This window comes from Bos mutus, chromosome 17, assembly GCF_027580195.1.
Source record: "Bos mutus isolate GX-2022 chromosome 17, NWIPB_WYAK_1.1, whole genome shotgun sequence".
NCBI lineage: Eukaryota > Metazoa > Chordata > Mammalia > Artiodactyla > Bovidae > Bos > Bos mutus.
In genome coordinates this window covers 18,263,780-18,276,895 of record NC_091633.1, presented here as the reverse complement: position 1 = coordinate 18,276,895, position 13,116 = coordinate 18,263,780, and the positions used below count along the sequence as shown (strand labels likewise).

The window sequence follows — 13,116 nt, the reverse complement described above, 5'->3', positions numbered from 1 at the left end:
TTTCCCAGCATCAGGGTCTTTTCCAACGAGTCAGTTCTTCACATCAGGTGGCCAAAGGATTGGAGTTTCAGCTTCAGCATCAGTCCTTCCAATGAATATTTAGGACTGATTTCCTTCAGGATTGACTGGTTTGATCTCCCTGCAGTCCAAGGGACTCTCAAGAGTCTTCTCCAACACCACAGTTCAAAAGCATCAATTCTTCAGCTTTCTTTATAGTCCAACTCTCACATCCATACATGACTACTGGAAAAACCATAGCTTTGACTAGACGGACCTTTGTTGGCAAAGCAATGTCTCCGGCTTTTTAATATGCTGTCTAGTTTGGTCGTAGCTTTTCTTCCTAGGAGCAAGCATCTTTTAATTTCATGGCTGCAGTCACCTTTCTGCAGTGTTTTACCATAATTTTTTTTTAAAAAAAGGAATGAGGTACTGATACACATTATAACATGGATGAACCTTGAAAACATTGTCCTAGGTCAAAGAAACAAGACAGGAAAGACCCCTGTTTTACAATTCCATTTATGTGAAATGTCCAGAAAAGGCAAATCCATAGAGACCGTGGGAGGAAGGGGTTGGAAAGTAATTTGGGGAGAATGATTGCTAAAGAGTACATCTTTTTAGGGTGGTGAAAATCTTCTGGAATTAGTGGTGATGAGAAAAACTCAGTGTATAAAAGGAAATCAACCATGAATATTCATTGGAAGGACTGATGCTGAAGCTCCAAAACTTTGGCCACCTGATTCAAAGAGCCGACTCATTGGAAAAGACCCTGAGGCTGGGAAAGATTGAGGGCAGGAGGAGAAGGGGGCGACAGAGGATGAGAAAGTTGGCTGGCATCACTGACTCAATGGATATGAATCTGAGCAAGCTTCGGGAGACAGTGAAGCCTGGCGTGCTGCAGTCCATGGGGTTGCAAAGAGATGGACATAACTTAGTGACTGAACAGCAACAACAATGTATTATCAACTGCTGAAGTGTACACTTGAAAAAGGTGAATACGGGCCCCCCAATTTTTATGTAAATGTAAAAGATAAACAATGGATTTCTTCTGACATGAAATGTTAGAAATTTCTTTATTATTATTTATTAAGCACCAGCTTAATACCGCAGACATTTCAAATCACCAGGCAACAACTCATTCTTCCCCACCCATCCCACCCCAAATTCTTGATAAAGAGCTCTTCAAGTACAGACACACGCTCTTCTCTCCTCTGTATAAAACTTTACGAAATAAAGGCAAAGAACTGTGTACATCTTGCTGCGAATGCTGCCCACGGCTGTGGAGCCAGGGTCCAGCCGAGGCTGCCTTTATTGTCCAGGTCCTGAAAGACTCTTGTTCATGAACTGTCTCTTCACAAAGCAAGTCCACCACTAACAAGGGGGGACAAAACAAGGAACAGTGGTGGTCAGATCACAGTGCAGGGTCAAGGTAAGGGTAGAATATGAATTTACTTAACAAGAAAACTAAATAGTGGTCTGGCAGCCCTTACATTATATAAGCTCTTTGAAGGTACATGTAAAATTTTCTTTTTTTCTTTCTTCCTTTCTTTCTCTTTCTTTTTTTTCCTGCAGTGACTCATAAGTCACTCAAAATTACAACAACAAAATAAATACATTAAAGCTGTCTCACACAACACCTGTTCTACGGGTTTATAACACCCCAATCTAAGAACATACAACCAAAATTTCTTATTACAGGTAATTCATTATTCTGTGTGACTCAGGGAACTCCTACCATGTATAAGGTACCAAAGTTAAGCAACACTGCAATGTGAAAACTAAATATCTTAGTGTGTTTAACAGTGGCTACAGGGTAAAAGGTGATTTATCAACTATATAGGCAATGAAAAGAGTTTTTACCTTGCTGGGTTTATCATTCTGAGGGTCAAAAACTTTCTCACAAAGTCTCAGTCCAGTCTCTTGCCTGAGTTGTTGTAAGTAGGCCCTCATCACCTCTAAAATCAAGAGCAGGTAAAATAAAAAATTATATTTGAGAAAGCATCCCAAATGTGCTAGCTGTTGATTTAGACACAGACCTTGGCAATATTCTTCAACATCTGAACAGGATAAGAAATAGAAACAGCAGTTCAAATGGTTTTAAGATTATACTTATTTTGGTCGAAAAGGTTCTCTACGTTTCATGCTTGTTGCCAAGGATCTTTTGTGACAGTGACTCTCACAAAGTAGGATAGTGCATGAGCTAACGATTCCACTCTCAATCTGTACAACAATCAAGTCAGAAAAGGAGGCAGGTAAACAGTCCAGTGGAGAAAACCACGTGCCACGCAGGAAGGGGGAGGAGACATTCTTACCATCTTCCTGTTTGTTCGCAGGTTTGGCGTAAATGGCATTAAGTGGAAAACCAGGCTCTCCAGGAATGGGAAAATTAGTGATTCCCAGTGTATACATTTCTTTCTCGCCTTGGCTTTTAGAATTGCACTTAAAAAAAAAAAAATTATATACACAAACGTAGGGGAAAGGGATATAACATTTCAATTTGCAGTTTTTTAGTCTAAGTGGCTAGGTCTGGGGTTCTGTTTTTGTGCCCTTTTGTAATCTGGTGAAGCCTGTAGGCTTCTCCTCAAACTAACCTTTTAAATGAGTAAGATAAAACAGGACTACACAAGAATCCAATTATAATGAGATACAATAATTACAATATTTAAAAAAGCAAATGTATGACATAGCCACACATGTGCTCTTTAATGCACTAAATAACAAGACTCAGCAGTGGACCTAACACCTGAATTTTGAAGCAGTAATGAATGTAAATAAAATTTCAAAATATCTTCAATTATAAATGTAGTATGAAAATGCCGCAGAAAGTCACAGGTATTGCTAATGCTATTGTGGGCTGCTGTCTACGTTAATAATTAAAGTAAATGCTAGATTTCAGTTGGAGGTTAGTGAAAAGATGTAATCTTTTCTTCACTCAAGTTCATGCACCCCTGAATTCTATCCCCAGACCCTAGGTTAAGAACCCTTGAGCCGTGGGCTTAAAAAAGAATATTTTGGTCAAGATTTCTGTCTTGGAAAAATATATGGAAAGCATTAAAACACCATCATCCTTATCTTCTCATTAGTCAACTACTGTAAGTTTAGACATCTACATTGAGATTTTCTTCTCAGAGGAAATATTTTCTATTTCTCCTTAAAGTCTCAACAAGTCTAAACACCTATTGTGTTCCTGACAAATGATCATCCAGGCTTAGTTACCTTTTGGAGTTTCTTTAGACACTCAGAAATGTAGAGAGTTATATATATCAAGGTCCTATCGGCTTCATTCTATGGGAAGAAAACAAAACTTAAAAACAGTCCTGAGCAAAATGCAATAATTAATTATAATAAAAAAATTCAATCTTTGTCTTTTGATTTATTAACTGAAAACTGAGAGCACAGTTATCACACCATCAAAAATTCCCATTCTCCAAATGCAATCTTCTCAAGCCCTCTGTCTGCTCCTGGGGAGGCAGCCACCAGCTTCCTCCCTGAGCTGTGCAGCTGCCCCTGTTTTCCTCAGCTCCCCTTGCCCTGGGTTCCTGAGAAGTTGTACCAGTAACTTCTCCTTCTAGGAAGGAGAGCTAACAAAGCCGCCTGGAAAACCTGAGGTGAACCATATGGCTGGTTAATCTTTAAAAGCCCTTTCACTTCAGGATCTGTGCCGAGGATAGAAATATTTATGACTCTAAAGGAGGAAGCAATTATTTCACAACTGACCTATTCCTGAAGAGCTCCAAAAGTCCAACTCTTGACCTGACCCAAAGGAAAATGTGGAGAAGACAAATGGATGCAAATCAAATGTGGCACGTACTTCAGGTCAAATTTTACATAGATTTATAATTTTAAGTAAACAAACTACACTTTTCCCTATTTTTAAGAGTCTATGATATTCGAGAGAGAATGAAATGTGGTGGAATTTTAATACTAACACCACACTTAAGACCATGCATTAGATTAGAAACATCCATAACATCACAGACTGTTTAGATCACAGTTTATTGTCCAAGAGTCTACAAATAAAGATTTCACACTCTGTTGGATTCCAAGAGAGGAGAAAAGGAAAGATATACCCATTTGAATGCAGAGTTCCAAAGAATAGCAAGGAGAGATAAGAAAGTTTTCCTCAGTGATCAGTGCAAAGAAATAGAGGAAAACAACAGAATGAGAAAGACTAGAGATCTCTTCAAGAAAATTAGAGATACTAAGGGGATATTTCCTACAAAGATGGGCTCAATAAAGGACAGAAATGGCATGGACCTAACAGAACCAGAAGATATTAAAAAGAGGTGTCAAGAATACACAGAAGAACTGTACAAAAAAGAACTTCACGACCCAGATAATCACAATGGTGTGATCACTCACCTAAAGCCAGACGTCCTGGAATGTGAAGTCAAGAGGGCCTTAGGAAGCATCACTATGAACAAAGCTAGTGGAGGTGATGGAATTCCAGTTGAGCTATTTCAAATCCTAAAAGATGATACTATGAAAGTGCTACACTCGATATGCCAGCAAATTTGGAAAAGTCAGCAGTGACCACAGGACTAGAAAAGGTCAGTTTTCATTCCAATCCCAAAGAAAGGCAATGCCAAAGAATGCTCAAACTACTGCACAATTGCACTCATCTCACACTAGTAAAGTAATGTTCAAAACTCCCCAAGCTAGGCTTCAGCAATATATGAACTGTGAACTTCCAGATGTTCAAGCTGGTTTTAGAAAAGGCAGAGGAACCAGAGACCAAATTGCCAACATCTGCTGGATCATCAAAAAAGCAAGAGAGTTCCAGAAAAACATCTATTTCTGCTTTATTGACTATGCCAAAGCCTTTGACTATGTGGATCACAATAAACTGTGGAAAATTCTGAAAGAGATGGGCATACCAGACCACCTGACCTGCCTCTTGAGAAATCTGCATGCAGGTCAGGAAGCAACAGTTAGAACTGGATATGGAACAACAGGTTCCAAATAGGAAGAGGAGTACATCAAGGCTGTATACTGTCACCCTGCTTATTTAACTTATATGCAGAGGATATCATGAGAAACGCTGGGCCGGATGAAGCACAAGCTAGAATCAAGATTGCAGGGAGAAATATCAATAACCTCAGATATACAGATGACACCACCCTTATGGCAGAAAGTGAAGAACTAAAGACCCTCTTGATGAAAGTGAAAGAGGAGAGTGAAAAAGTTGGCTTAAAGCTCAACATTGAGAACACTAACATCATGGCATCCGTTCCCATCATTTCATGGCAAACAGATGGGGAAACAGCGGAAACAGTGGCAGATTTTATTTTCTCCGGCTCCAAAATCACTGCAGATGGTGACTGCAGCCATGAAATTAAAAAACGCTTACTCCTTGGAAGAAAAGTTATGACCAACCTAGACAGCATATTAAAAAGCAGAGACATTACTTTACCAACAAAAGTCCGTCTAGTCAAGGCTATGGTTTTTCCAGTAATCATATATGGATGTGAGAGTTGGACTATAAAGAAAGCTGAGCACCAAAGAATTGATGCTTTCGAACTGTGGTGTTGGAGAAGACTCCTGAGAGTCCCTTGGACTGCAGGGATATCAAACCAGTCAATCCTAAAGGAAATCAGTCCTAAATATTCATTGGAAGGACTGATGATGAAGCTGAAACGCCAATCCTTTGGCCACCTGATGCGAAGAACTGACTCATTTGAAAAGACCTTGATGCTGGCAAAGATTGAAGGCTTAAGGAGAAGATGACGACAGAGGATGAGATGGTTGAGCTGGCACCACCGACTCAATGGACATGAGTTTGGGTAAACTCCGGGAGTTGGTGATGGAGGGGGAAGCCTGGTGTGCTGCAGTCCATGGGGTCACAAAGAGTCGGACACGACTGGGCGACTGAACTGAACTGAAATTCCATAATCTAGAACATTATTAAGAAGATTTATTGACATTCTTTGTAACTTGCTCACAGAAGCATCTCAGAGAACTTCTTTCCATTTCTCCCTTTCCTTTTCTACCCACTTCCACTTCTCCCTTCCTCCTGAGATCACAAGAACTATGAGGTTGAGGGAAGGGTCCAGGACACAGATGTATGTAAAAAACCACATGCAAATTTTGGTTTTGGACTCGTACAAAATAGGTGCTTAATACTGCTAAGTAAATAAATACAAAAAAGTGTCTATACAAGGGTAAATCTCCTCAGTACAGGACCAAAGAATATTTTAAACTCTGTGAGCCACAGCCTGTCACAACTACTCAACTCAGCTATTGTGGCATGAAAGCACCCATAGGTGATGTGTAAACAAATGCAAATGGCTATGTTCCAGTAAAATTTACAAAAAGATGTGGTAGGCCAGGTTTGGCCCTCAGACAGTGTCTGCAAAACCATGGTGAACTAAGAGTAACACAGAATTAGGCACTGTTCTGGATTTCGAAAATCACACAATCTAATTTCATTGTACTTATTCCTCACATTAACTCTGACTGCCAAGTACATACTATCCCCATCAGAAAACTAAAGAGCAAAAGTTTTGTACTTTACCTTAATTTCATAGTTTTTGAAGAAGACATTGGCCTTAAAGTAATAGATAGCTTCATCCACAATATCTGTATCTTTTGCTAAGCAGGGCAGGATGGGAGAAAGGCAGAGGATGTTAGCCCAATGTAAAACATAACATTTAAAAAGCCATAAAGAAAAAAAAAAATTAAAGCTCAACAGTCAGTGGCTTTGGAATTGAATAACATAGAATCAGGCTACTGAAACAAAGTCTTAAAAAAAATTTCTAGAAAAATAAGCACATGGTTTATTCAGACAGCTTTATTGTCTTTATAAAAATTATACATGCTCATTAGAGAAACAAATGAATCAACACAGGAAAAAAAAAGTAATTGTCACCCTAATCTCACTACCCAGAAATAACCACTCTCAGCATTTGGTGAACATCACTCCAGACGTTTCTCAATGCATTTACAAAAACAGACTGAGACACAGACTAAATTTCATAAATTGCTTTCTTAAAAATATTTGGATGGCCAAAAAGTTCATTCGGGCTTTTCCAAAAGATGTTACAGAAAACCCCAACGAACTTTTTGGCCAACCCAATACAAAGAATTCCATACAATTTTATTTGAACTTACATACTATAGCTTTAGGGGAAAAAACTCTCAGCTGTTCATTTAGGAATGTACTGGGATTCACATATACATCTTTCTTTTTACAAAAACTGTGAGTTCAAATATGTACAATCTGTTCAAGGTGGCTAGAGACTGAGAAAAACCAGAAGTATTGCTGTAACAAAGACAGATCTCATTACAAAATTTCTTTGGCTTTTTTTGGGTTTTCCTTTTTTTATTTTAAAAAGGTCACAATCCCAGGGTCTCGATATCCGGCAGCTGGTTTTAGCAATGCAGAAACGGTTATTTTCATTCTGCAACCCTGACTGCTATCCCTCTCACACAGCAGAAATGCAGAAGCTTTCGTACTCTAATCCAGTTGTCTTTATCTTTGCCCATTCCCCTGCTGGAGAATTTTAACAGAACTCTTTTCTTTCCCCTCCTTTAAAAAAATTTTTTTGGACATGTGGGATCTTAGTTCCCCATCCAAGAGTCGAACTGACACCCCCTGTAGTAGAAGTGTGCAGTCTTAACCACTGGACCACCACAGAAGTCCCCAAAAGAATTCTAACTCTAGGCTTATGTTCCCTGTGATCTAGTCTCTTATTTGCAAAAAAGAAACTTCCTTCTATGATCCCACAGTGCTTACAAAAACCAGCTAGCTCTAGTGTCATGCTGCAGAGGAAGGGAAAGAGGCTAGCTGATAGGATTCAGGCCAGTTGATAGGATTCAGAACAGAGAAGAGCATTTGGTATATACAAGGTGTTCAAAAGATATCTGTTGAATGTAAATAACTAGATTAATGCTAACAGTTACTTAGTCCATAGCACAGGCTTATATTTCTCCATAATTCCAAGTCAGTCCTATTCCAGCCCTCTAGGGAAGAGTAACAGGTCACTTTTAACTATAGAAATCATGAAGTTCCAGTTTCCTGCAGTCCCATTCTTTCTCAAGGGCCCAAGAATTGCAAAGGTGGTAATTAAATTTACTTCATCCTTGGTCAATTATGTCTTCTGATATACTATATGGTATTTTGTCACAATCTGGGAAGTAATCTGGTCAAACACTGATCCTTATTCTTCCTCTGCAAAAGAATAATGTCATTCTTTTACATTATTTTTCCTGTTTTTGGTGGCTTTTTTTTTCCCATCTCAGAACAAGAGTGTGGTGACTCACCAAATTTATTAAGTTTACTGAGCGTTAAACTGGTATTGAAAACAAAACCAAATTAAGAGGAAGTCAAGTCAAATAAACTGGCCAGAAGAATGGAGACAGGGTCAGTACAAAATTAGTAATCTAAACTATGGTCTTGGAAACCACAAATGGAGCTCAGCGCAGACCCTTCCTGGCTGCAGGGAAACCATGTCTAATATAACACAAATTGCACTGTTGGCAGAACATCTCAGAATGTCGTCAGAAGAGTCTCAGATAGTATCTGAAAAGAATGAGGCGTTCTGAACAGAGGGAAAAAAAAAAAAAAGCTCCAAAAAAAAAAAGTGAGTGCCAAGAAAGAAAGCAAAAGATACAAAATTCAGAAAAGCAAGAGAAGAAATGAATAATGTTATACAGGACACTTAAGACTGAGATACTGGTAAAAACTGGGATCCTGAAGAATGGACAAAGGAAGTAGATTTAGATAAAGAAAGAGGTTAAAACACGCTTTGTTTTTTCCAGCTTGATGACACAGAAAGGATGGGGACACGATGTTCTATAGAAGCAGCAGCATTAGATTAGTAAGAACTGACTGATGATAGGAAGAGTGTTGAGAATTAAGCACATTTCCTCTTCCCTCTCAACAAAATATCCCAGAAAAACTGGCAGCAGTAATACAGTTTCCTATTAAATGCAACATCTACCCAAGATCTGAGAAGGTGGAAAGCACAATATCCATCAAGCAAATAGAAAATACAAGAGCAATCTGAGAAAGTATTTCCCTGATGTGCTAACATCAGAGGGTTTCATACCAAAACGTGAAAGTAATGGAAAGGGGTTTTGACTTACTCTCTCTAGGGGCAGGTCCTTTGAACTGACTTCTGATTGGCAATAGTGCCATGTTTCCAATGAGTTTGGTGTCAGGGTCCATGAGGGAAGAGTGGTAAGCCTGTAGGGACAAGCCAGGTAGAACACAGAAGCAGAAAGAGAGCAAATGTCACTGGGGCAAACAAGTACCTTTCCTTAAGGAAAAAAAAGAATAACTCATCCAAGATAAACTGGCTCATGAAAACTACCAAAGTTTGAGTAATTCTGAGAAAATTTGAGGCAAGCTGGTTGTTGAACACAACCATTATTAAAAATAAAATTATATAAATTTTCTATTAAATAAATTATATTAAAAACAAAGGTAATAAATATTTAACACTTTCATTATCTCCTATTTTAAAATTATTTTACCAATGTCTGTGATCTTAAGGTTAGTTATGTCTTTTGCACCTACGGTGGAAACACTTAATGATAAGGTGCTACTGTGCTTCCCTTCCAATTTCACATTTGGTGACAGAACATTGGTAACTGGTGGGGTACTCACACTATAGAAATAGGCAAACACTATATAAATCAAAGGTACCCAGCAACCTAGCTGTTGGTCCAAGCACTGGCTCTTCAGCTCTGCCACTTCCTGGCTTTATGCCTCTTGACTAAGACATCACTTTTCTTCTCTTAACCTATTTCCACATTTGTAAAATAAAAACATATATACTTGTTTTCAATGGGTGGATGTGAGTTAGAGGAGGGAGGAAAAAAATCACATTTATGAGAACAATTTATAGGCCAATTTCTAGTTCGGCATTTTACAAGATGTCTGGCTTTTTCTAAGACAACATGGGCCCCAGTCATTTATTCATTCATTCATCAAAAGATTACTAAGTACCTTCTGTGTGCAAGGCATGTGGAAATATTGGCATGCAAGACCAGCCCTGGCTCTGTCGGGTGAATAGAGGAGACAGATAATAAGTAAGTGATCACAGGGGAAGTCAAGGGTGCTCTTTGTGCACCTGGAATGATGAGTACAAGGCATCAGGGTTCTGGCTTAAAATCTGGCTTTATCAAGATTTACTAGTGTGAAAAAAAAAAAAAGATTTACTAGTGTGCTTACGTATTTAAGGGCTTCCCTGGTGGCCCAAATGGTAAAGAATCTGCCTGCAATGCAGGAGACCTGGGTTCAATCCCTGGGTTGGGAAGATCCTCTGGAGGAGGAAATGGCAACCCACTTCAGTATTCTTGCCTAGAGGAGGAGCCCAGGATTCTTGCCTAGGACAGAGGAGCCTAGTAGGACCCATGGGATCCCAAAGAGTCAGACTCAACTGAGTGACTTTCACTTTATGTGAAAATGGATTTAAAATGGATAACCAACTACGACCTACTGTACAGCACATGGAAATCTGCCCATTGTAATGTGGCAGCCTGAATGGGAGGGGAGTGTGGGGAAGAATAGATAGTGCATAGGTATGGCTGAGTCCCTTTGCTGTTCACCTTAAACTATCACAACATTATTAATCTACTACACCCCAACACACACACAACACACACACACATACTGGTGTGTTGCACACACTAGTGTGCACCTTTAGGCAAGTTACTTAACTTCTCTGAGCCTCAACTTCCTCCTCTGCAACATGAAAAACCACTAACATATCTACTTCATAATCACTGAGGACTAATTAGGGAATAATTTATACAAACTCCTGACATGCATCAGGAGTCAAACGGTAGCTATGGGATTTACGAAACATATAACTATGATTTGCTCCTTTTTATTACAGATACGCTTCATCTAACGCAGCCCTATCCTCCCCTGCACTAGCTATACTGTCTTGTTACCCACTTATTACCTTCAAGGCATTTGTCACTATCTGAAACAATCCCCCTTATTTTATTTACATTTACAGATTTATTATGTCTCCTCATTAGAATGTAAACTTCTTAAGAATAGGGATTTGTTGGCCTTATTCACTGCTATAATAGTGCTTTGGCATGCAGCAGATGCTAAACATCACGTTACTCAACATGCTTTTTCCTCATCTGCAAAATGGAGACCAAGATGGTGCTAAATCTACCCCTGCGGCTGTCAGAAATTAACAACAACCAAACCACCATCAATTTTAACTCCTACTCTGATGCACATGAAAACAAACATTTGGAAACTAGGCGCGGACCTTGCACCTGCTCGGAGAGCCCTAAACCCAGCGGCTCAGGGGTGGCAGCCACTGGCGGGGCGACAGAAGAGGAGGAGTCAGGGAAGTGGGGTCGGACAGGCGACAGGCAGCATAAGGGACCCGCCTCCAGAGGGGAAGGAGGAAGTGGGTCTACAGGGGAAAAAAAAAGAAGCCGGGCCCTAGCTGTGATATGAGAAATTAAAAGGGCACCCCTTGCCTTCGCGGCTCTAGTGAGGCTTTGGGAACCCCGCTGGAATCGGGGGGATGGGGAAAGGCACAAAAAGCGATAAAAAGGATCAAGCTTGGACAGGAGAGAGCAGACTTGTGGCGGTCTCCTGAGCACGCCCCGGGTCTCTGGCCCACTCTGCCATCCCCTGTTCCTCCACTGCCGGCCGACATCCCCGAGCCGCCCTAATCCCACAGAGGCCGGCCCCTCTCCTCTTGCCTTTCCCCTTCTCAGGCCCCTGCTTTCTCTCTGCCCTCCTCGGCCCACTTTTCTCAGCGCACGCAAGACTTCTCGCGACTCTCTCAAATCCCCGCCGTCTCCCGACACCCCCACTCTGGCCCATTTACCGGCATCTTGGAGGCGCCCGGGTCTCCACCCCAACGAAGAGTATCTGGTTAGAGCTCGGCGGTTCCGGTCTGGCAGCCGGGGCGGGGTAGGCGGAAGTGAGCCGGAAGGGGAGGGCGAGGGCAGGACGCCGCACTTCCGGCCTCGCAGTACGTAGCTAGCCGCTGCAGCTGCGCGGATCCGACAGGGCACCAGGGGGCGCTCGAGCCCTAGGCAGGGGCTCTGAGAATCGCGCCTGCGTGAAGTGTGCGCGGGAATGAGGTTGATTTCGGGGTTACAGAATCCTAGATATATCATCTCTTTTGTTTTTTCTCAAAGATCACCTTTTCAGTAGCATTCCCTGGGTCATCCTAAATTCAGTCCCACTTCATTCCCCTTTCCCTCAGTTCTTATGATTCTTTTATGTTTTACTTTTGGATTTTGTCTCCGTCCCTTCGTATGAACCTCAAAAATGCAAGGATTGTCTGTTGTGTTCACTGCTTATATCCCTATACCTGTAATAGGACGGTACAAGATAAGCATCAATAATATGTGTTGAGTGAAAGAATGAACTCAATCCACTGATTTTAAAAAGGAAAAAACAATCACAGAAGGGATTTGTGTATTTGTGTATTACTCTTGTGTGATTACGTACTGCGATTCTTTGTGTAATGGTTGAGAAAAACTGGGTTTGAATTCAGCTCCAACATTTATTGGCTGTGTCACCTTGGTCAAGTTAACCTCCATGCCTCACTTTCCTCATCTGAAAATGGAGATAACAGTGATTACATCAGTTTTGTGAGGATGAAATGAATTGCATGGAATGTGCTTAGAACTTACATGCCTGGAACATACTAAAAGCTAAGGAATTCTTAACCTTTACTGGAAAGCACCTCAGGTTAAAAGCCAAGTTCTGGCCAAAGTGCACCTTTTAGGAGGAGACTTCCTTGGTGGTCCCAGATGGTAAAGATAGTCTTCTCTGGTGGCTCAGATGGTAAAGAATCTGCCTGCAATGCAGGAGACCGGGGTTCAAGGTTCTCCAGGAAGAACCCCTGGAGAAGGGCATGACAACCCACTCCAGTATTCTTGCCTGGAGAATTCCATGGACAGCGGAGCCAGGTGGGCTACAGTCCATGGAGTCGCAGAGAGTTGGACACGACTGAGTGACTAATACACAAGAGGAGGCTTCTTTGATGGGAGCAAAGTAGCCCCACAATCACGCTCCTTTTCATTATTTCTTTTCTTCACATTCCTTATTAGAGGTTTCCTTGTTAATAATTAGTCTTAAGGGCCCAGCAGATCAGACTAAGGTCCTTTTTGGCCTCAGCG

At 40.9% G+C, this 13,116-nt stretch overlaps 1 protein-coding gene across 1 annotated transcript; it reads right to left on the bottom strand.

Annotated features, from left to right (window-relative positions):
• Positions 1 to 1,150: 1,150 nt before the first annotated feature.
• On the bottom strand, positions 1,151 to 11,963 carry ARPC3 (actin related protein 2/3 complex subunit 3). Its single transcript, XM_005901228.2, has 7 exons — positions 11,811 to 11,963; positions 9,088 to 9,187; positions 6,515 to 6,591; positions 3,217 to 3,285; positions 2,313 to 2,439; positions 1,861 to 1,955; positions 1,151 to 1,371 (listed from the first exon to the last, which is right to left on the bottom strand). Exons 1-7 carry the CDS (start codon positions 11,814 to 11,816, stop codon positions 1,309 to 1,311), a joined length of 537 nt encoding a protein of 178 aa, XP_005901290.1. The 5' UTR covers positions 11,817 to 11,963; the 3' UTR covers positions 1,151 to 1,308.
• Positions 11,964 to 13,116: the final 1,153 nt, after the last annotated feature.

Coding starts and splice junctions, on each gene's coding strand:
- ARPC3 (XM_005901228.2), bottom strand. Junction 3,286..6,514: donor TCAAAAACTATGAAATTAAG/GTAAAGTACAAA, acceptor TTCTTCCCATAG/AATGAAGCCGATAGGACCTT. Junction 1,372..1,860: donor AGAATGATAAACCCAGCAAG/GTAAAAACTCTT, acceptor CCCCCTTGTTAG/TGGTGGACTTGCTTTGTGAA.